The 23,096-nt window shown below is 36.3% G+C and overlaps 1 protein-coding gene across 3 annotated transcripts in view; it reads left to right on the forward strand.

Annotated features, from left to right (window-relative positions):
• LOC114652857 (WD repeat-containing protein 70) overlaps positions 1-23,096 on the forward strand; it is a 444,610-nt gene that overhangs the window by 402,106 nt on the left and 19,408 nt on the right. For all 3 annotated transcript variants that reach the window (XM_051928488.1, XM_051928489.1, XM_051928490.1), the window contains 2 exons: positions 14,237-14,353; positions 17,502-17,664. In XM_051928488.1, the coding sequence (XP_051784448.1) occupies positions 14,237-14,353; positions 17,502-17,664 (280 nt within the window). The remainder of the gene's footprint in view (positions 1-14,236; positions 14,354-17,501; positions 17,665-23,096) is intronic.

The raw sequence follows: 23,096 nt of genomic DNA on the forward strand, positions 1-23,096 counted from the left end.
ACAACATCGCATGGACATCAGGGACAGTGCCTCTGGATTGGCAGACCGGGGTGGTGGTCCCCCCTCTTTAAGAAGGGGGATCGGAGGGTGTGTTCCAACTACAGAGGGATCACACTCCTCAGCCTCCCTGGAAAAGTCTATTCAGGGGTCCTGGAGAGGAGGGTCCGTCGGATAGTCGAGCCTCGGATTCAGGAGGAACAGTGTGGTTTTCGTCCTGGTCGCGGAACAGTGGACCAGCTCTATACCCTTAACAGGGTCCTGGAGGGTGCATGGGAGTTTGCCCAACCAGTCTACATGTGTTTTGTGGACTTAGAAAAGGCATTCGACCGTGTCCCTCGGGGAATCCTGTGGGGGGTACTCCGAGAGTATGGGGTACCGGCCCCCCTGATAAGGGCTGTTCAGTCCCTGTACGATCGGTGCCAGAGCTTGGTCCGCATTGCCGGCAGTAAGTCGAACCCGTTTCCAGTGAGAGTTGGACTCCGCCAGGGCTGCCCTTTGTCACCGATTCTGTTCATAACTTTTATGGACAGAATTTCTAGGCGCAGCCAGGGTGTTGAGGGGGTCCGGTTTGGTGGGCTCAGGATTGGGTCACTGCTTTTTGCAGATGATGTTGTCCTGTTTGCTTCATCAGGCCGTGATCTTCAGCTCTCTCTGGATCGGTTCGCAGCCGAGTGTGAAGCGGCTGGGATGAGAATCAGCACCTCCAAATCCGAGACCATGGTCCTCAGCCGGAAAAGGGTGGAGTGCCCTCTCAGGGTTGGTAGCGAGATCCTGCCCCAAGTGGAGGAGTTCAAGTATCTCGGGGTCTTGTTCACGAGTGAGGGAAGAATGGAGCGTGAGATCGACAGGCGGATCGGTGCGGCATCCGCAGTAATGCGGGCATTGCATCGGTCTGTCGTGGTGAAAAAGGAGCTGAGCCGCAAGGCGAAGCTCTCAATTTACCAGTCGATCTATGTTCCTACCCTCACCTATGGTCATGAGCTATGGGTAGTGACCGAAAGAACGAGATCGCGAATACAAGCGGCTGAAATGAGTTTCCTCCGCAGGGTGTCTGGGCTTTCCCTTAAAGATAGGGTGAGAAGCTCAGTCATCCGGGAGGGGCTCAGAGTAGAGCCGCTGCTCCTCCGCATCGAGAGGAGTCAGATGAGGTGGCTCGGGCATCTGATCAGGATGCCTCCTGGACGCCTCCCTGGTGAGGTGTTCCGGGCACGTCCAACTGGGAGGAGGCCCCGGGGAAGACCCAGGACACGGTGGAGGGACTATGTCTCTCGACTGGCCTGGGAACGCCTTGGGATTCTCCCGGAAGAGCTAGAAGAAGTGGCCGGGGAGAGGGAAGTCTGGGCATCTCTGCTCAAGCTGCTGCCCCCGCGACCCGACCTCGGATAAGCGGGAGACAATGGATGGATGGATGGATAACTTACACTATAGTTGCTGCAGGCATTAATTGTGAGAGAAATCGATAATATTATTTGGGTGAACATGGTTTGCCTACAGCAGCTTGGCATTCAAGTACTAGAAAAGAGAATTATACTTAGCTTGACTTATAATACTGGTTTGTCTATAAAATCTAATTTTCAATGCAGCGCATTTGACTCAAATAAACACATAAGAAAAATTGGAACAAGAGTAGTCTTTTCAGTTTAACCTGTCAAAAAAATCACTAGTTTACAATCTGATATTGCTACTTTCAAGTAAACTGAAAGGTAATTTTATGTGGAAGTGATAACTCTTAATTAGCTGAAGATGAAGTGTTATGATTAGTAGTACCCAGCCCTCATTACCTTCTTATGTCATATGGGAACAGTAAGACCGGTTTATACTTCACTCTCAAAATGCATACGCACACGCATCATGGCTACCATGTGTTCCCAGCGTTCAGAGCAGACTAAATTAAAAAAGACTAAATAAATAGTCTGTTGTTACATTAAACACACCTTTGAAATTAATTAATATCAAAAATGTATTCTATTAATGCATAACTGCACGCTCAGTGAAAAACATTAGTCAAAGTATTATAAGGTGCATTATATAATGTTACATGAGTAGGTAAGAATTTTAAGGTCTTATCATGCAAGTTTGTTGCTATTGCAAAATTTTAAGGCTGTTTCCTAAAGGCTTTAATCCACAAGATTATTGGATCATTCTCTAACTGACTTAGCTATACTGATCAAGTTTTGTAGCAAGCAAAAAAAAAAAAGTACATGTAATAACTGTACTATAGTCATATAGTTGTAAGGCATTGTGGAATGTTGTGTTTTTTTACCTTAATGGACTTCATGGTTTTGAAGATTTGAAATAATGTGTGTTGCCCATTACACCATATTTTATAAAATTATGGAGCAAGCAGTGAATATTTTTATATAATAGAGTATGTTTATTCTGTTAGAGTTTGATGCATAGTTTAAAGTTAAATTAAGACAGTTCCTTAGATCATGTAGTGGAAAACTTTGTCAGTGCCCCATAATAGATTAGATGCAAAAATTGTGTCCCTGGTAACCTTTTTGCTTAATGTACCATGTAAGTGCTTTATTGACAGATCCTAACAAACACTATCCAACACTACTCTGCTGAACAATTAACACTGAAAACCACAGGCTACATTTATGGAAAATTACAGGTCTCTTGCTTTGTGATCCCAAAAGAAAAATAAAGACACAGGTGTTTGATTGTGATCATCCTTGCTTTCTACAAGCAGGTTTTGAATGTAAAGCGGATGCTTTTTAAAAATAAAAGTATACCTTGATGCTATCTGTAGCACTAATGGAAATTTTGAAGAATGGCTCCAGCAAGTCTCAGTTAATGATGTCGGTTAGTTTTATTACACATTACTCAGTTTAATGCTTCATTGGAGCAGTGTGCACCAATGCAGTCAGTCTACTATGTCAGTGAAATATATTATTCTTTGATATACTGTCATAGCAGCATGTAATACTTAATTTCTAATAGTATTTTGCATGATAGTCTGGCAAAAGTGACATCTTGAAATTTCCAGTCACTTGAAACATGAAGCTATAAGTAATGTTCAGCTGAACTATCTACTGATTGTACATCATAGTGTATATAGAAAAAAGTTACTGTATTTTAGTTCAAATTTTTAAAAGCAGTTTTTTCTATGTACACTATGTTTACTTAGCAATTTATTTTCAGTATAGTTTGATAAAGTTTTGACCATTTCTATTTTAGATTTATTATTTGTGACCACCCAATTATTTTTAATGTGAGCAATTTAGGTTTAGTTTTTTTTTTTAGGTTAAATTTGGGTTATTTAATGAAGATTTTTATCTTATGAATATTCATAAAATATGTCTCACTTGCACTGTAGTATTGTCCTCCTGTTCAAGGAGCAGCCTGTTTACTTTGGATTCAGTACTTTAGGAAATGACAAAACAGTGTTAGGAACTTAAAACTTTTATCACATAGAAATGGATATTTCTAAATTCCTTATGAGTGTAAATCTCACAATACTACTCCTTTCTAAATGCAGAATAAGACAAGAAAAAAGGAAGAAAAAAAAAACAATTAATTAAAGGTAAAATGAGTTAATGGCCATGAAACTGGTTTGTACAAGAAACTGGCTAGAACCAAACCTATAGAAAAAGGGGTTTCGATGGACTGAGAATGAAAACCACTGTGCTAGACATTCCTTTTTCAATGAATGGCTGAAATTATTCAGTCTCTTTGATTTTGATCAACTGAGGTGAACAGACAGCAGCTTTCTGCAAATCTGAAGTAAACATTTCTTGACCAAAGTTGCCTGTCATTTTACCTTTTTGGTTAGGTTAGTTGTTTTTTCAGCATGTTACAGTCATCAACATCAATATATTTACATCTTTTTGAAAGTGGTTTAAATGTATTTTTAAATTCCTAGGGTTTTGTCTCTGTCTCTCAGTTAAACAATCCCAACTGTATAAATTGATTCTGCACTTGTAGTTGCTACTGTTTATGCCATATTCTAAGTGTCCAGGGATTCCTGCTTCAACATGTTCAGGAACATGCTCTTTGTAGCTAGCTGACAACCTTTACCGTTGCTAGGATACATAGCCATTTAATGCATATGCAGTTAATGAAAATGGAGATACAGTCAGCGTAGTACTATTCCCTTTTAAGCACTTACTGTTACACAATGAAATAATCTGTTTATATGTAAAATTTGATTTATTTACATATTACAGAACACACTTAGAAAATGTGCTTGTTAGAGCTGCATATTCATTTAAACTTTTTTCATGAACAATTTATTTATCCATTTATGAAACCTTACTGGTTATGAATGTTTGAAGAGTAACCTCCTGAAAATTAGCTTGTTTAATAAAAAGAAAGATCATATTTTTCTTTACGCCCATTTTAGTTTTATTTCAGTTTTTTTTTCTTTACACTCAGCTCATAGTTTTGTTTTTACAGCCATATATTATTTGTTTTTTAAATTCATATTTTTTCTATCATTTTAGTTACAGTTTTCTTTAGGTAAATTAACTGAACTACAGTACATAAAAATGGTTGCATGCAAAAGTAACCACTGTCAATATAAAATACTTTTCATGATTAGTAACATACATGGACCACCATTCTACCCCTGTTTAAGACAGTATATTTCAATTCATGCTTAATGTTACTAATATACTTTACCTCCTCCTTGAACATTCTTTTATTGCCAAAGTACTGAAAGAATCTCTTTGCATTGTCCCTCACCTATTCTTCAATATTTCTCTCTTACTGCCTTTTAGCTTTCCTCATATCCTTTTTAATAGTTCCTCTCATGCTGTCATGCGTCATATGGTTAGTGCTGAAGGTATCACCTTTTTTTTTTTTTTTTTTTTAGCAGAGTCTTTTTAATCTTTTTAGTTACCCAATGCAGAGTTTTCTGTATTTTTTTTTACTGCTTCTTAAGTTTGGGGTCAACTTAACCTGTATTTGATGTAAAACATTTTTAAATCTTTTCCACTGTTCCTCTGTTGTCTTAAAAGCTTAACTCAGTTTACCACATTTAGACTTTGCCACATCTGTCAAAATTTGGCCTACTGAACTTAAACTTAACAGGTTTAGTTTATGTATATGCACTCTGTCAAAATATATTATATTTGTTACATTATGGTCACTAGACCCTAATGGTTGTGTCACCTCTACCCTCAAATTCTATTTGGGTTATTAAAAAATATTAAATGCAGACAAGCTTGCCCCTTTGTTAGTATTTTGACATACTGTGTAAAAACTGTCTCATATACTCTGCTATTTGTAGGGTTAGCCTGATTAATATTTGGATAATTAATATTCCCAATGACTATAATATTCCCCTCTAAATTTGCCTTTTTAATATTATTAAAAAGGTGCATATCTAAACTATTGTTTGTAGTAGGGGGCTATAACAGGTCTGTATCATAGGAGTGACATAACAAAGGAGTGACATAAATACCGTATTAAAGAAGTGACATTTTATTGAAGTGACATAATGATGGAGTGACAAATTATGATTAAAATTTTATTTAAAAAAAAAAACTAAAATTATTAAGATTTTATTAAAAAAATAGAACCACTGAATTGTTAATATATTTTAAACTTGTTTACAATTCTTGTTCTCCATCACTGAAATTATCTTCCACCTCATAGTCATTTACATTTCTTGAACTGAAATGCAAATTGTGCGCAATTTCACGAAGATATTCATCGAGAGGGACGGTTCCATTTCTCCTGACAACAGTTGCAAGCCTCTCTTCCCTCTGGATTTGTTCTTTCTGGTTGTCACTCTTTTGAAATTTATATCTGAGGTTTCACTCCTTTGTTATGTCACTCCTATGACATGTCACTGCTTTGAATAGGACCGGGCTATAACACACTCCCAGTCATATGTCCCAAGCATTTCCTAGTGAACTCCAGACATCATCACTAAGCTGTGACTCAGCATCCATTTGAAAAAAATGTACATTTTAGTTATTTTTTTTCATAAATGGCACCCCACCCTTCTGATTTTACTTATTGTTCCTAAAAAATGTGTTTATCATCTGTAAAATACTCATTCAAATCTTAACTCTTTAGACAGGTTTCTGTCATGCTCGGTAATAACAACATACAACTCAAACTCACCTGTTTTGTTTGGTACTCCTTGTGTTAATACAAGCAATTTCTCATGTATTACATATCTTACTTTCTTTAACTTTGGGCTCTAAATTTCTAATTTACCACATGTTAAAAAGGTTGGCATTCCGATTCAATAAAACAAAAAGAGCAATCAGCATCACTCTGACCCTCCTGGAAGTTATTTTCTTTCTTACATTAATGTGGAGTCAGTTGTTAAGTTCCAAATCAACATGTTAATATTTTAAATATTGTACTTAAATATTTAAAGATGCCATTTCTTCCAAGTAATAATAGTACAGTACGCTACTGATCTATTGCTGCCATTTACATTGTAATGCTATTAGTTTAGTACTGTTTCATTTGTGTGTATGATGATTTATAAAGGAGGGTGGCACGGTGGCGCTGTGGTAACGCTGCTGCCTTGCAGTAAGGAGACCTGGGTTCGCTTCCCGGGTCCTCCCTGCATGGAGTTTGTATGTTCTTCCTGTGTCTGCGCGGGTTTCCTCCCACAGTCCAAAGACATGCAGGGTAGGTGCATTGGCGATCCTAAATTGTCCCTAGTGTGTGCTTGGTGTGTGTGTGCGTGTGTGTGTGTGTGTGTGTGCGTGTGCGCGCCCTGTGGTGGGCTGGTGCCCTGCCCGGGGTTTGTTCCTGCCTTGTGCCCTGTGCTGGCTAGGTTTGGCCCCAGCAGACCCCCGTGATCCTGTGTTAGGATATAGCGGGTTGGACAATGGCTGACTGACTGATTTATAAAGGTTCATTTCCTGTCTTTCACAGAAAACTACACACATACTTAATGTAATATGTATGTAAAGGTGAATTAAATTCCTTTGCCGGTTTCATATAATGTGGACAAGGTGGAAAACAAAAACAAATAAATTGGTTATCCTTGAAGACTTCTTATGTCTCCTTGTCTCTGACCAGGAATGTGCAGTGGGTCCAACTTCCTTATTCAGCAGTGTATGATTGTGAATGCTGCCACTGAGCAAAACCTTTATTATACCACGTGTGGTTTTTTTTTGTTTGTTTTTTTTTTACACTTAATGTGAAGTTATAAATGTGGTCTAGCCCACACCCCATTCCTTAGTTTAACTATCCTCAATTAATCTATCTACACACCTCCCCTGGTGGATATGTGGAGTGCCACACAGTGAAAAGAAGATGAATGTTGAGGTAAGAAAAAGACTGGGCATGGAGGTGATAGGTGTTGTGTTGAGGAAGCGGGTCTCACTTTAAAAGAATGAACCTAAAAACAGAGTCCAGAAAAAAGGGTTTAGGAGTAAACTGACTAAACTGGCTAATCCTGGAAAATTAACATTAAACCAGCGATAATGAAATGAAGAACAAGAAAAATTGCATTTTTTTTGAAGGTGACATGTACTGTACAAATCCAAAAAAGGTTTCTAATGAAATTACATTTTTTGCACTAAAAACATTTAATTTCACCATCATGTGTTCATCTTGGGTTTCTAAAGTGATTGGTACAATACCATTTAATTTCTAAATATCAGTTCTCAATTGGCAAAGCTAACAAAGCATTAAATAGCAAAACAAACAGAGAGTGTTCAAAATTGTGATACAACTGACATGAGTTTTGTAATAATGTTTTAACCTTGAAGTGTGCATTAAATTTTTAAAAGTACGATATTGACAAATATATTTTATTTTTTTAAATGCATAAACCTTGAAAGAGTTTTCACTGGATATGTCACTTTATTTTCTGTGAAGTGTAAACTTGTGTAGATTTAGGATCATGATATACTGATCTAATTTCATGTGTAGATATCTTTGGAATCATTTTATTAACTAGCCTCTTGTTGACATCACCAACTGTAATCATGCTTTTATTTTAGTTGTGCTGTACTTAGCTGAAAAGTCTTTTGTCAAGTTTCTATTTCAGTGTTTAGTGCTAACGTTCATTGCATGCAGATATTTCTTCTTTGAGAAATCATTAATCATAACTCTTGTAATTTTTTAAGTAAAAATGAAAGTATTGTCTATCTATTATAAAAAGAAATCCTGTCCTGGAAAGCAAAAAGCAAGTCTACGATACGTGATCTTCTTGGAAGACATTTTAAAGACCCGCGAGACCAAAGACACGCCCTACTTACAATCTATCAGCCCGGAACAAGTGGAATTGAAAAAAAAAGCACATCCCATCCGGCTCATAATTAAAAGACAATGAGTAAAAGAAAGTAGAACTTCATAAAGACATTTACAAACGGCGCTAAACACATGCAGAGCAGGTTAGAGACTATGAAACCAGTGAAATTAGAAAGGCTCAAAAAAAAAAAAAAAAAAAAAAAAAAAGGCGCGATACACATGTGGAGAAAGTTAAAGGATATGAAAGTAGGAAAATTAGAAAATATACAAAAGAAAGTAAAGATCGCATTAGCGCAAACAAACAAACTGCCTCATTTAGGTATGCACCAGTCTAACTTTGGTTTTGCACAATAATTACTAAACTATTGCACCTTAACACTTAATTCTACTTTATTCACATAATTTTACTTATTTATTATGTTCTACTATACTGTTATCTTTCAATCTATGACTTTTTGTTAATCTAACTGATATTCTTCTAACTTTGCACAGTTTTTGATAAGTGGATCAGAATGTATTTCACTGCGTGTTGTCCTGTATAACTATGCATGTGACAAATAAAGAATCTTGAGAATTTCAAAAACGGAGTTTACCGCACATGCATTTATTGGTTACTTTGTTCATGTATATATATTTATCTGTCTGCTTATTTAAAAAGCTAAATTTACCCCAGGAGTCAAAAACGTTCTGTCTAGCCCTTGTACAAAAACCTAGACAAAAGCTGGGGTATCACCTTGGTAACCCCATGTAATTTTGGAACTGTGAGAGGAAAATAGCACGACTTTACAGACAGGAGTCCAATGCAGAACTCTACTTACTTTTTTACTTTGTAAAAAAAAAATATTAACTGCTGATGATGTAGATCGTTTTGTCTGTGCTGAAATTCCAAACAGAGAAACCTATCCTGACCTCATTAAAAAGATTCAGCATATTGGGACTCGCAAGATTACAAATATTGTTTTTACAGAAGTTCTGAAATAAAAGTGAAACTAATGAAATAGCAACAATTCAAAGAAAAAAAAAATCTTAAAAGTGTGTATCTGGAAAACCAAACACGGGGGTTGGCGAGCAAAATGAGCAGGGGGCAAAGCCCCCTAGTTTTATAAATGTTTCTTTTCTTAATGGGCAATACCAACTTTTAATTATTTATTTATTATTTTACACAAAGGTATAATCTTTTACAAATAAATGTCAATCAATAATTTTCTAACCCGCTTAGTCCTGAACAGGGTTGTGGGGGTCTGCTGGAGCCTATCCCAGTTAGTATTGGGTGCAAGGCAGGAACAAACCCTGGATATGGTGTCATTCCATCACAGAGTAAACACACATTCCCCAACCACACACTGGGGTCAATTTAGGATTGCCAAATCACCTAACCTGCATGTCTTTAGACTGTGGGAGGAAACTCCATGAATTAAGTGCCCGGGAAGTGAACCCTGATCTCGTGGTGGCTACCACTGTGGCACTATGTTGCCCCCAAATAAATGAAAAACATATAAAAACTGAATTCATTAAGACTTCTTTTGATGTTCTCATTTTTATGGAATATTTGTAACCAGTAACGGCGTTCTACATGATAACGTGCATTGAATACACTTGAGTTGAGCATTCACAGTTTTCATACTTTTTCTATGTACATTTAGCATTCGTTTGCTCAGAGGTTGATGCGCTTGATGCTTGCTGAACAGCTCTTCTTTTCTCCACCCTAACGGCCCGCTTCTTCTCTTCTTTCGTCGGCATCTTTTCGCGTTAAAACTGATTATGTCAGTGTTTGTGTTGCAATTACTTAGTATGTTTTCCTTAACTTTTCACTTAAGCTGGCACTTAAGGGCTCGTTTATACTTCACGCTCAGAACGCGTTCGTGCACGCATCCTGGCTGCCACGCGTTCCCAGCGTTCATTTGACGCGTCCTCTGAACACCCCTCAGAAATGAACACGATGAGTGCGTGAATTGCAGTACCAGCAAAAAGTCGGGGGGCGCAGTGTGATAAAAGTTGGAATGTGACGTCAGAGTCTCTGTTTACTATCTACATATGACAGAAAGCTGCTTTGAGGATCCTACAGGATCGATGTGCGTGCTTTGATGTTTGATGAATGGTTCAATGTGGTGAAGAAAAATGCAGACTTACAGATGCATTCGTGGTACTTTATTATTCAAGCGTTGCATATTCCCAATCCTAATGACACGATAACATTTTAAAAGTCTCACATACCATCTTTTGTGCCGTCTTTTTTTTCTGGGGCTTCCTCCTGACCTGACAGCAGCAATCGCCTCACACAGTGTATGATATTCCAACTCTCTGCACATTTAGAATCCTTAGATTTATACTTGATATCACTTTCATGATGAAATGCATTAAAGTATGTATGCTACATTTTACAGGTAAATTGTTAATTTCATTTAAATAATGAATACTGTTAATAATTACACACATGGGGGTGACACAGTGGTGGAGCGGTAGCGCTGCTGTCTCACAGGTATTCCCTGCCTGGAGTTTGCATGTTTTCCTGCTGGGTTTCCACAGTGTGCTCCGGTTTCCTTCCAAAGATATGCAGATTTGGTTACACTAAAATGACACCAGTGTATGTGTGAATACTTGTATTCACATTGCAATGAGCTGTTGTCCCGTCTAGGGATTGTTTCTGCCTCATGCCCAATGCTTGCTGGAATGGGCACATCCTTAGATTGATAGATTTAATCATTAGACATCATTTTCAGAGATATTGCAGTAAGGTGACCTCAGGATTTAATGGGTTCCAGGCAATTCACAACACAACGAAGCCGAATAGTGATAATATCTCGCATGCCACCTGGTGGATTCTTCCAGATTTATGTAAAGTACCCGCACAAGTGTAAACAGTAAAACACTTGCGTAGCAGGAGCGTCCACTGGAGCATGTGTCGCACCACATGAAGTATAAACCTGGCCTAAGTCTTCAATCTGCCTCAAGAATGATTTAAGATATGAAGAGGTAGGTGAAGTGATGGCAAAGGTGGTAGGGATGAGAACGGTGCCCGTATGCACAGCTGCCTTGTTGGCTGCCGCCGAGTGTTGATTCTACAATAAAATAAAAATATAAAGAGGAATAACCTTGGAGATCAATCATTACCCCGAACATGGATAGTAGATGTCACGTAGTATATGTGTACCAAATTTCAGGTCAATAGATCAAACGGTTTGCAAGCTACAGATGATTTAAAATCCTGGACAGACAAATGGACAGCCACGGTAGCGTATTATATATAAGAAGAGAACAAAAAGAAAATAACTGTGAAAGTAAAGTCTTCACCCAGATACTTCTCATTCATGTACATTAGCTTTAGTAGATAAGATAACAAGCTGTGTTACCAGGAAATTTCATAAAACAGCGCCATCCATTAATTGGATGTATATGGGGTACTGTGTAACTAAGTACTTTCTGTATACAATATTTAATGTTACTGGCAGGCAGTGTGACATAGTGGCTAAGGCTTTGCACATAGGACTTCAGACCTTGAGATTATGGTTTCAAATCTTGCTAATTAAAATGCTGCTTACTCTTGAATGTGCTATACAGTAGACCCCCGCAAAGTCACAGTTCAGGGTTCGCGCACTCAGTCGTTCGCGGATTTTTTTTTTTTTGTTGTTAGCAGAAAGCACAAATATCCTCCACAATTTTTTATGGCTTTTTTGTGGCAATACTGTGTTATAGAGAGAACAGGAAGCAACTGCTGAGGGAAACGCAGGTTGGAGTGGTGAAAGTAACCAATCCAAGAGCGTTATTCATTTCTTCTTGCTGCTGATTGATTGCTGCCCTGTAACACATCTCCAGGTGAGTCGGTTTACCACCACTGAGGGAAACGCAGTTTGGGATGGTGAAAGTAGCCAATCTGAGAGCATTACTCATTTCTGCTTGCTGCTGCTTGATTGCTGCCCTGTGACGTGACTCCAGCTGAGTGTCCACGTGTTTTCCATTTTGTTGTTGTATTCATTTTGTTATTCTTAAACGCACAAGATGTCGCTGAATCGCCCTGCACCTTCTAAAGCTTCTGGCACTGAGCCTAAGTGCCAGAAGAAGTTTAAAACACTCCAGGACACACTACTGGATTTGCTCCGGGAACTGAAAAGTTATGCTGCAGTAGCACTCCACTATGGCATTAATGAAAGCACCGCACGCTACATAAAGAAGAATGAAGCAGCGATCTGGAGTACCATATCTGTAAGTTTCTGTGATAGTGCCAAAAAGGTAATGACCGTAAGGAATAAAAATATCGTCAGGATGGAATCTGCCTTGGCATTGTGGATCACCAACTGCAGGAAGAAGAACATCCCCTTGGACAGTAACATCATCTGTGAGAAAGCATGGAAATTGTACCAGCAGTTCGCTACAGGAGATAATGTCGCAACTTCCCATCACAATGTTCCTGAAACCTATAAAGAAAAGCCAGCACGAAACCCCACCAGAAGAAGACCTGTCCAAAGATATGACTCCTCCTGAAGTGCCTGAAGAAGAGGTGCCACCCGAGGAGTTTTAAATCCTCTGCATCGTACTGCACAGCTACTTCATCATCATCATCAGTATCATTCATCATTGATGAGTACCCGTACATTTTACTGCATTTTAATTAAATGAAATTATTATGTATTTACTCTACTTATAACAAAGAAAACAACAGCGCATACCAAAGAAAATGTGCTTGAATGAATTACAGAACGTATAGCGGTAACATCTGTATTTTACATTCTAGCACCGCGGGAGACATAGCAGTACAGTACTGTACAGTATACGGGTTTACCTTTACATTGTGCTTTTAGGTAATGTATTAAGGTAATTTTTTAGGTAATGTATTAATGTATTAAGCTGAGTTTGCAATGAAATTAAAGTGGTTTGGGGGCATACTATATTTAGGGTTTAAACTATAAAAATAGGTGCTTAAAAGGCATTTTTTAACCACATCCAAAAGTCGCGGTTTTTCACAATTCACGGGTGCTCTAGGAACATAACCCCGGCAAATTTTGGGGGTGTACTGTATACAGTCACACATGTGTAAACATTCCTGCAATTGATTAATTTCTGCTTTTCTTAGAGACTTGGCTTTTATCGATGATCATTGCAAAATACAATTTTACATGAAACTACAGTACATTCTTTTTGAATTGAACTGGGTTATCAATTTGAATATACATTATTATCTCAGATGTTTACGATGTTCACTTTTTACATTGTTCACTCAAATATTTCTTCTTTTGTTATTCATAAATTGTTTCTTCAAGTTGATTTTTTTTACTGCCATAGGCAGACAATAAAGTGTGAACACTAACTCGTATTTTACTTTTAACTTATTACAAACAATGATGGCTTTGACAAGCTGATCATTTAGGTGGCCCATGCAATGAATAGGATGTTTTTCTTTTGGGGTTGTACTTTCAACAGGTTGAAGTGGAAGAAAGTAACTTCTGGAGCAATTTTTGGAGACTTCTTAAATGATCAGGCATTCCCCTTTAAAGTCCACATATTCAAATGAATATATAAGGAATATTGGAGAGCAGGTGGAAGGGAGGGGGCAGATGATTTTTGTGGACAGGGTGAGGTTTATTTTTCAAATTCTGTACATGTGAATGTGTATTACAATGAAGTAATAGCTTGTGGGGGTCCCATTAAGCATCTGTCCCCCTTGTCTTGGATCTGAGAACAGTACTTCCACCTCTACTTCTTTCTGCCTCACTTTTTCCTTCTAGCGAAGTAACACCTATGCTCACAGCCATAGCATCTGGCACTGGTACATGAGGTTTATAGCACAGTTGTTGAACATTTGAGCTCCGCATCTTCCTTGAGCATCACCAAACTTTCTCTTTCCATTTCACATGGCAAATGAGATCACATCTCTTTTTTCCTGTCCAGAACACTGCCTCTTCTTCAGTCATTGGTCCACCTTATTGGTTATTGGTGTTATCAATTGCTTCTAATGCATCCTTCACATCACAGAGCATTTATAAACAACAAGTTATTTTTATTTGCATTTTGCAGGCAGCTAAAGTCAAAAATTACATTAAATATTTTATGTCTTTCACTCTTTCAGCTCATGCTCTTCCAATGTTCCGTGAGGATCGGCAGCGTAGCACAAGGAAGCAACTTGAAAAGGACCGACTCGATCCAGTCAAGTCTCATAAACCAGAGCCACCAGTCTCTGGACCAGGTAACAAAACTTTACTTTTATTTGTCTGTGCCCTTCTCTTAAAATTATTTTTTTCTCCACTTGCTGGTTTTTGTCTTACTCCATTCTTCTAACTCAGGTACTCCTTTATGGAAGTGCCGTTTAACCCCTTTTGGGTATATTTGTTGTAAATATATAGGACACAGAATGAAGAAGTACAGCAAGCAAGCCGATTTGTATTTATTGTTAAACAAAGAGTTTGCTTCACAGTGAGATTGGCAAAATCACAGAAATGTTTGCAAACTTCACTAAATTCTGCAATATTCATTGAAATCATTAGAAAAGGAGACACTAAACTAGTTCTGAGTAGCCTATAATGATGCAGTGGTGTTTTGTGTGTCATTGAGGGCAGTGGAAGTATCTGCCAAGTATATTGGATTGAATATTAAGGCCAAAAATGTAATATGAGCTATGAGTCATCAGTATTAACCACTGCACCATGTGTCTCTGACAGCAAAAGATGCAAATGGATCAATAACTACATACAAAACACAGTAAATGGCCACAAACTAGCAATAGGTAAAAAAAAAAAAAAAAAAACATGTATGCAGTTTGTAATTTTGCTAACAGAGTTCCAAACTTGGGGCACGCATTAGCTGTGTGATAAAGCAGTGGCACGAAAGTGGCTCATTTCATTGGTTGAAGTTGCGGTATGAGATGCAGCTATATAAATTTTTTGTTTCTGATCTCTATGCAGTTGCTTTGCACTTTTGCTTCCATGGACAAAATAAAAAGATCTTGTAAATAGTAATAAATCTTTTGTTGTTATTATTATTTCACAGAATTGCATGTGTTTTCTTTCAAGGGGAAAGAAGAGTTTCTTTAAGGCTTGTTTTGGATGGTAGAATCTAGTACAGGGCTAAGCATACATGCAAATTAGCCATGTGGCACTGCACAGGAATCAGTATTATATATCCTATGGCAGCACTTTTTCCATTTTTTAATGAATGCAGGGCAGAAGGCTGGAGCGGTCACATCACACATTCTCAAAGCAGCTCTGCAACAGCCTTACAGTATCATACATGAAAGTTCTGCACTTGGCTGCTACAACTGTGTAATGTCACGCTTGCCTCACAAAGCATCATGGGGCACTGGGGAAAAATGTTTACCTAATCTGGCCATAGGGCAAATTTCCAGCAAAATATTGGGTGAACAAGCTCACCAGTGAATGCAGCATATTTGCTATGATAATAACTTTGATGGCTTTTGCGAATAGAAACTATATAAGACAAAATTATGTGAATAACCAAAGGCTGCAAGTACTTTTGCATTAGACCCACTAATTAGTAAATAATGGATTAATTAAACAATTAGAACACCTAGAAAAGTAGAATGAAAATCAAGATCAACTTAGTTTTCTAATTTCTATATTGTTCCCAAAACACAGAACCTGGGAAATAACACATCACTTAATTAGCCCAGGAGTCCAATTAAAAACAGAAGCTGGTTGGAACAAAAATCTGCAGCCACAGGACCGAGGTTGAGAAACACTGGCCTACACTGTCTTGTACCTTGGTCATTTTAGAAGTACCATTCTGGAACTTCACTGCCCCTAATTATATTTTCTTGCTTGTTTTTAGAGGGGTTTTCCTCTCTTCAGTTTCATTGTTTTCTCCAAATTGCCCCAATGGTGTCACCCTCTGTTGCCTCATTACCAGTCAAGTGAATACCTTTGTGGTCTAAGATTTTCTTCTAAGCCAGTCTAACATCCATTCACCAATGTGTACAATTTGCAGAGTGAATAAATTGTTTCCAGAATGTATTTAAATAATTCTACAATGAAGGTAGCTCATTCAGTGGATACGTGACAAATGTTTAACTACTTTTTTAGTCTTATTTTATAAACAATTCTTAATGGTTAGCTGGTCTCCGAGACCATGCTTATTCCTTTTTGACTAATCATCTTACTTGGCTGTTACTTTCATTTAGGGATTTTTTTGTTTGTATACCTTTCAGGGTAGTTTGTGAAGTTATATTTTTGTTAGAGATAATCATTTTGTGAATTTTATAAATTTTATTATGACACTTTGAAGACTTGGGAAAGTGTAAAGTGCATTTATTTAAGTATGAGGGACATTCAAAAAGTTTCCACACTTTAATATTTTCGTTGGAAACTGTGAAGGCAGGAGGAGTAGTAATTAGGCATTAAAAAGTTGGTACAACGCTGGGAAAATTGCATCCCAAACGAAGGTGACTATATAGAAAAGTGATGTAATTTGTTTTTGAAATTCTTAATAAACAGAGTTAAAAAAAAGTGTGGAAACTTTTTGAATGTCCCTTGTATTAATGTATAGAATAATTTACAAATATGTAGCCATTTTCTTTTTACCAATTTTTATTTAATGTTTTTTGTTATTAAAAAACAGCTTGATACTAAATCACACAACCTAAAATTAATGTTGACTCCACTGTAAACAGTGCTTTGTGATTATGTTTGGATTTTATTTCTTTTTCTTTTTTTTAACAAAATGTGACTTGGTTTTTTATAAAGAATATTGAATTCAAGAATCTGATTAGATTTTTTCCCAATGCACAATTGCTTAATAGATTTTCTCTTAGACATACGGAATTGTGAGTTTAATAAACTCTTGCCATTTTAGAATGTGAAATCAGCATTTCATTATGGTAATTTCACACCCTTAGTTGCTCCATCCTGAAAACTGTAACATTACAAAGAAAGAATGTTTGCCATTCTGGTCTTTCTGAGGATATTAATTTATTGATTTTGTATATACACTGTAGCTGATGATGCAAAATTATCATTATTCATTAAAAATTAAATTCAGTGAAAACTTAATTTAAAAACAAATTCCATACAAATTTTAAATTTCAGCATTTTAAATAATGATACTGTAGAAAACTATATATGCATGTCAATTTAAATTACATTTTTTCTGATATTGCAGCATTATCTGAGTGTTTCTGCAAATAGCTTGGTTTTTAATATACATTTTTGTTTTACCTCAATTACTAGCCTTACTTTAAATAGTAAATTATTGGAACAGAATAGTTACCCACTTGACATAATGGCAGTTTCTGAGAACTGAGAAATCATCAACTACTACGTTACTATGTATTTTTTTTAAAAAATACGCTATAGTTTAGCTGTGTATCACCTTCTCACCAACAGGTCGAGGTGGACGTGTTGGAACACATGGAGGAACTCTGTCTTCATTTATTGTGAAGAATATAGCTCTAGATAAAACTGATGACAGCAATCCTCGTGAAGCCATATTGCGACATGCCAAGGATGCAGAAGAAAATCCCTACTGGGTTGCCCCAGCTTATAAAAGGTAATTAAATAAAATACTCCTAAAATCAAAAAAGAAATGTCCAGATCACTGTACAGATAATTAAAATTGAATTAAACTGAATATAAGAGTATACTAGATTTGTTTTTCATTTCAAGCCTTTATTAACTTGCTTTCCTCTGGTTTGAATTAGATCTCAATTAAAAGGCCACAGAGGAGTCAACAGTTTGCTCTTGACTTTGTGTGACAGTAATTCAGCTAATCTGAAAACATTAGTAACTAAACCTTAAAGCATATTTAGTCCATAAGTCAGAACAGCAGCATTTACTTTTAACTAAAATACATTTTGAAGGTTATCAGCCAGTAAGCTTTAGAGCCTAATTAAGTGATTAAAAATGTGTTTATGAATGAAAAAAAGTTGCTGACTACTATTCTAATGCCAAAATTATTATTAGTGCAAAAAATATTTAAATATCTTGGTTTACACTATATTTTATTTTTTATCAGCTAAACATATAGGTACTTTACACCTTTGACACAAAAGTAATCTAATAAGACCTGAGTCCATTAAGCATATTGTTTGTCTCTCAAATTACATGCCTGACACCTGCAATGTCATAGTCATAAAAGTTTAAAAAGGAGCACTATTACAGAAGTCATGGTTATGCTGTGAAGATATATAGTTACTTAGCCTTGTTCTTTCTGGTATGCAGAAGCTTTGCATTCTATTATGTCAGGTTAGGAGAACTGTCAGTAGATGATTATTGGCTTACAGGTCAAAGGAGACAGAACTTGCAGATGAGCTTCTGACATCTTGTTTGTAGTAAACTATGATACTAGAAAATGATCAAAAATGATTATTTAATACTATAAAGAGGATTCTAAAGTTATCTTTATACTGTTTAAAATATATATTTTTGATTATGTCTGCATTTTATTTGCTTTGGATCCTGGAAAGTCCTGTGGCTTTTAACTTGTTTCGCTTACCCATTTATTCACATGGTCTGTACATTCCAAAACAGCACACAGTATGTTCTGTATGTGGCAGATGAAGTTAGAAATAAGTGAGACTGATAAGTGAAAATGTACTTTTGTATGTAATATAATACCCACACTAAAGAGTAAAGTATAATTGTAAAAGTAAAAAAAAAAAAAAATTTAAAGTAAATGTTTCATCAGACTGGTTAATCTGGACATGATCTGGGAACTATTCAGTTATAACAGTTGTAGGATGTGAACATGTGTAATTGATCTGTCTTTAATATTACCAGCACTATGTTTTAGATCAAGTACATTTGGATTAATTCAGTTAAATATGTTCAGTGTTTTTTCAATCTCAAAATCTATGGGCATCATGATGGATTGATTTTTTTTTTTCCTTGAAGAAAAGTTACAATAGTTTTAATTGCCCACTCAATACTATTATTTATGATTGACAGCACATTAAAAAGATATCACAACATAATTTGTCAGTGATGGCTTTAAATAAGCTTCTCTTGTGGTTAGCAGGAATCTTTCTTGGTTTGTGGTTCAGGAGTACAATATTTTCTTTACTTGGATTTCACTTCTAAATGTTTGCTGCTGGCATTTCTCTGTAAATGCTTACAAATACACTACAGAGTGTGATGTTGATAATCTGTATTATATAAACGTGTGTGTGTGAACTTTATATATGCAGAGTATGTGTGTGTGTGTGTGTATATATATCAACTTTTCTGAGGAGACATGCTGGTTTTGGTTACTATCCATCCATCCGTCCATTTTCTAACCCGCTGAATCCGAATACAGGGTCAAGGGGGTCTGCTGGAGCCAATACCAGCCAACAAAGGGCACAAGACAGGAAGCAATCCCTGGCAGGGCGTCAGCCCACCGCAGGTTTTGGTTACTATGAATTTAAAATTTGTGTTATATGTTATTGCAAAACTATTCTGTTTTTTTGACTGTATAGTCCCTTTTAGATCTGTAGTATTTAGAAATTGCAATGGAATCGAACAGAATAGAAAGCCTTTATTATTATTGTAAAAAATTACATTGAAATTACGAGCACCACTCCAGCTGGGTACAAAAAAGCAAATGACGCTACTTCTGTATAAAAAAACTACAACACATAATACACACAAGAAAAACATAATAAAAAAATAATTAATCAAATTAATTAACAAAGATGTTATCAAAAAGTATTAGTACCTATTGTTTCTTTTTCCCTATGAATTCGTATTGTGAAAAAATGTTTAAGTAATTAATAATATAATCACAATCACTTGGAGTGAATGTTTAGAGAAAAATTCTTTCCAAAATTTTATGTTTAGAAAGAAAAGATTTGGAAAATAAATTTAAAAAGAAATCTCCTTTTGTACCCAGATTTGTTCTTCAGCTATAGTCAAAAAGAAAGATAGCAGATGTATACTACAGTTCTGGATTTTGTTTTAAGTTTTGAAGTTTTCCTGACCATTGGGGAACATACAGTTTATATTTTAGGCATGTAATTTATCAAAACAAATTAGTAATTTAAACATATACAGTATACAATTTATTTTAAAGCGTATTAGATATTTTGGCTTTTTTATTGCAAAACCAAGCAAAACTGCATTGACATTTAATTCATGCTTTTCAAGGTTAAAGTTCTAAAAGAATCAGATTGTCAAATGTAGACTGGGCCAAATGCCAGAAAACTGAGCATCTTACTCACATGCTTGTGAATCTCCAATACAAAGGGATTCCCCTTGCATTCTGTTTTGTGCCTGTAGGCAACTGTATGCTTTGAACATGAATCAGAACAGATGAGTAATCAGCAATTAAGAAGAATGTAACCCTTGGCTCAAATTATATTTTAAAAAATGTGATATGGTAAACAGTGAGCTAGCACGTTTCTCAGAAAACTTAATTTTCATTGAGAACAAAGCTGCATTAGATTTTTGAATGCATTCTCTTTTAAAGTAGTAATTTATACAGAAACATGCTAAATATAACACTTCTTGTTCACACTGGGCAGGCACCATGATGGAAAACAGAAAGCAAACAGACTTTTGTGTTATCTCTTTGTTTTGTAGATTTCTGAGCACTGACTCATAAACTGTCATTAATTGTCTTTCTGATTCATGATTTTATGAGTGTGTTCTCCTCTTCTGAAGCCCTTTGATTATGCTGTATATCTAATGAAACATTTTACTTACAGCTGAAAAATATGAATCTCTTTAAATACCCCCCCAATTCCTTAACGTCTGCAAAGAAGATGTACAGATTGTTTGAGTCATAAAATAACTTTAGAATCTAATGATGAAAATCATCTTTTAATTTAAACATTGCCATAAGTTCATAATGTAATGTAATTTTAATGGCTAGTTGTATTTTTTTTTGTTTTGTGTTAGTATATGTCTTGCATTTCAATGTATTCATTCTATTTAAATTATTTTTATTAGTAATGTATATTAAATAATACCAACATAGTAAATTCAGCACTATAAACTGCTCTCCATTCTAGTCTCCATCCATCCATCCATCCATTTTCTAACCCGCTGAATCCGAACACAGGGTCACGGGGGTCTGCTGGAGCCAATCCCAGCCAACACAGGGCACAAGGCATTGAACCAATCAGAATAAAGTCTTTTGATTCCGGTCCACAGATCTTAACTCTAAAATGTTATATAGTTTAAGACAAATCAGATTATTTGTATTACTAGGGGGCTTTGCCCCCTGCTCGCATCGCTCGCCAACCCCCGTTTTTGTTTTTCCAGATACACACATTTAAGATTTTTTTTTTCTTTGAATTGTTGCTATTTCATTAGTTCCACTTTTATTTCTGAACTTCTGTAAAAACAATATTTGGAATCTTTCGAGTCCCAATGTGCTGAATCTTTTTAATGAGGTCAGTGAGACATGTGTTTAATGATTTTGTACCATAACTCAGGATAGGTTTCTCTGTTTGGAATTTCAGCACAGACGAAATGATCCACATCATCAGCAGTTAATAATTTTTTTTGAGAAGTAACCAATAAATGCATGTGAGGTAAACTCCGTTTTTGAAATTCTCTTGACTTAAACTTCAAAGCCTTACAATACTTACATACTTCTGACATATCACCTATGTCCAGATATTCGATCTCTATTCACCTTTTCATTATTTCTCCAAGTAATAATTTCTCTTTCTTTGCGCTAATACGATGTTTACTGTCTTTGTTTTGACACTGTCATTTTTTTCTGCTTTCATATTCTATATCTTGCTCTGCATGTGTTTTACGCCTACATTTTTTTTTTGAGGCTTTTGAATTCCAGTTTTCATTATCTCTAATCTGCTCTGCATGTGATTGGCCCCATGTTTTTTAACCTCTTTATGACGTTTTACTTTGTTTTCTACTCGGCCTTTTATGTCTGACCTCGCTTTATCCCGCTTTTGTTTCAGTGGCACCTGGTCCGTGGTGATTAATCTCCCTTTTTTGAGTAATAATTTCCGTTTGTTTGCGCTACTGCGAACTTTACTTTCTTTTTTTTATACTATCTAATTTTCCTACTTTCATATTCTTTAACTTTCTCCACATGTGTATCGTGCCAGCGTGTTTTTTTTTTTGAGCCTTTCGAATTCCATTGCTTTCATAATCTCTAACCTGCTCTGCATGTTTATAGTGCCAACGTCCGGATTGGACGTGCTTTTTTTTCAGTTACACTTGTTCCGGGCTGATAATTACTTTCCTTATTTTCTGAATTTGCACCTAGATTATTCTTTATCTTTTTTGTCTCTTCAATGCTTTTGAGTCTCTTTTCTCCGCGCTGCTTTCTTATTCGCTAAGTCGTCTACATTTCATCTATAACGTATTGTCCTTATACGCTTACATGTGCTGAGAGCCCTGGATCTGTGTGTGTTCAAAGCCAAAACATGACTGAGTGTGTTGCTGCCCGTGCATTTATTTGGTTGTAAGTAGGGCGTGTCTCGCAAGAATCTCATGTTCTACATCATCACGAAACGGTCCTGGGTCAATCTCTTGGCACAAAGTCTCATGTTTAAGGTCTCCGCAAGACACTCCGTGGCCAATCTCTTTAGTCTCATGGGTCTTTTAAGTGTCTTCCTTGATTTTAACGTGAAGATCACGTCTCAATGCTCTACTGTTTCTCTGCAGGATTTTTTTTTTATAATAGAGAGACATAGCAGGAAGAAACCATAGGAAATAAATTGTAAGCTAGTAAGAGTAGTCTCTGTACTTTCTATCTACTCATCCTCATGAGGGTAGCAGCGTTAATATGCCGAACAAAACATACTTAGGTGACCTATTCCCAGCAACAGTGGTCAGCTTCCCCTAGGACAGTGATTCACAAACTTGGTACAGGGGACCCACTGTGGCTGTTGGTTTTTATTACAACTAGGTTAATAAAGTTTGGGCTATAGACTGACTGTTAAATCAGAATCATCATTTAATGAATTATCTTGTTATTTCAGTTCAATGGGATAGACTTTTCCAGAGACACTAAAAAGTGTGATCCTT

This window comes from Erpetoichthys calabaricus, chromosome 5 (genome assembly GCF_900747795.2).
Source record: "Erpetoichthys calabaricus chromosome 5, fErpCal1.3, whole genome shotgun sequence".
NCBI classification, from domain to species: Eukaryota; Metazoa; Chordata; class Cladistia; order Polypteriformes; family Polypteridae; genus Erpetoichthys; species Erpetoichthys calabaricus.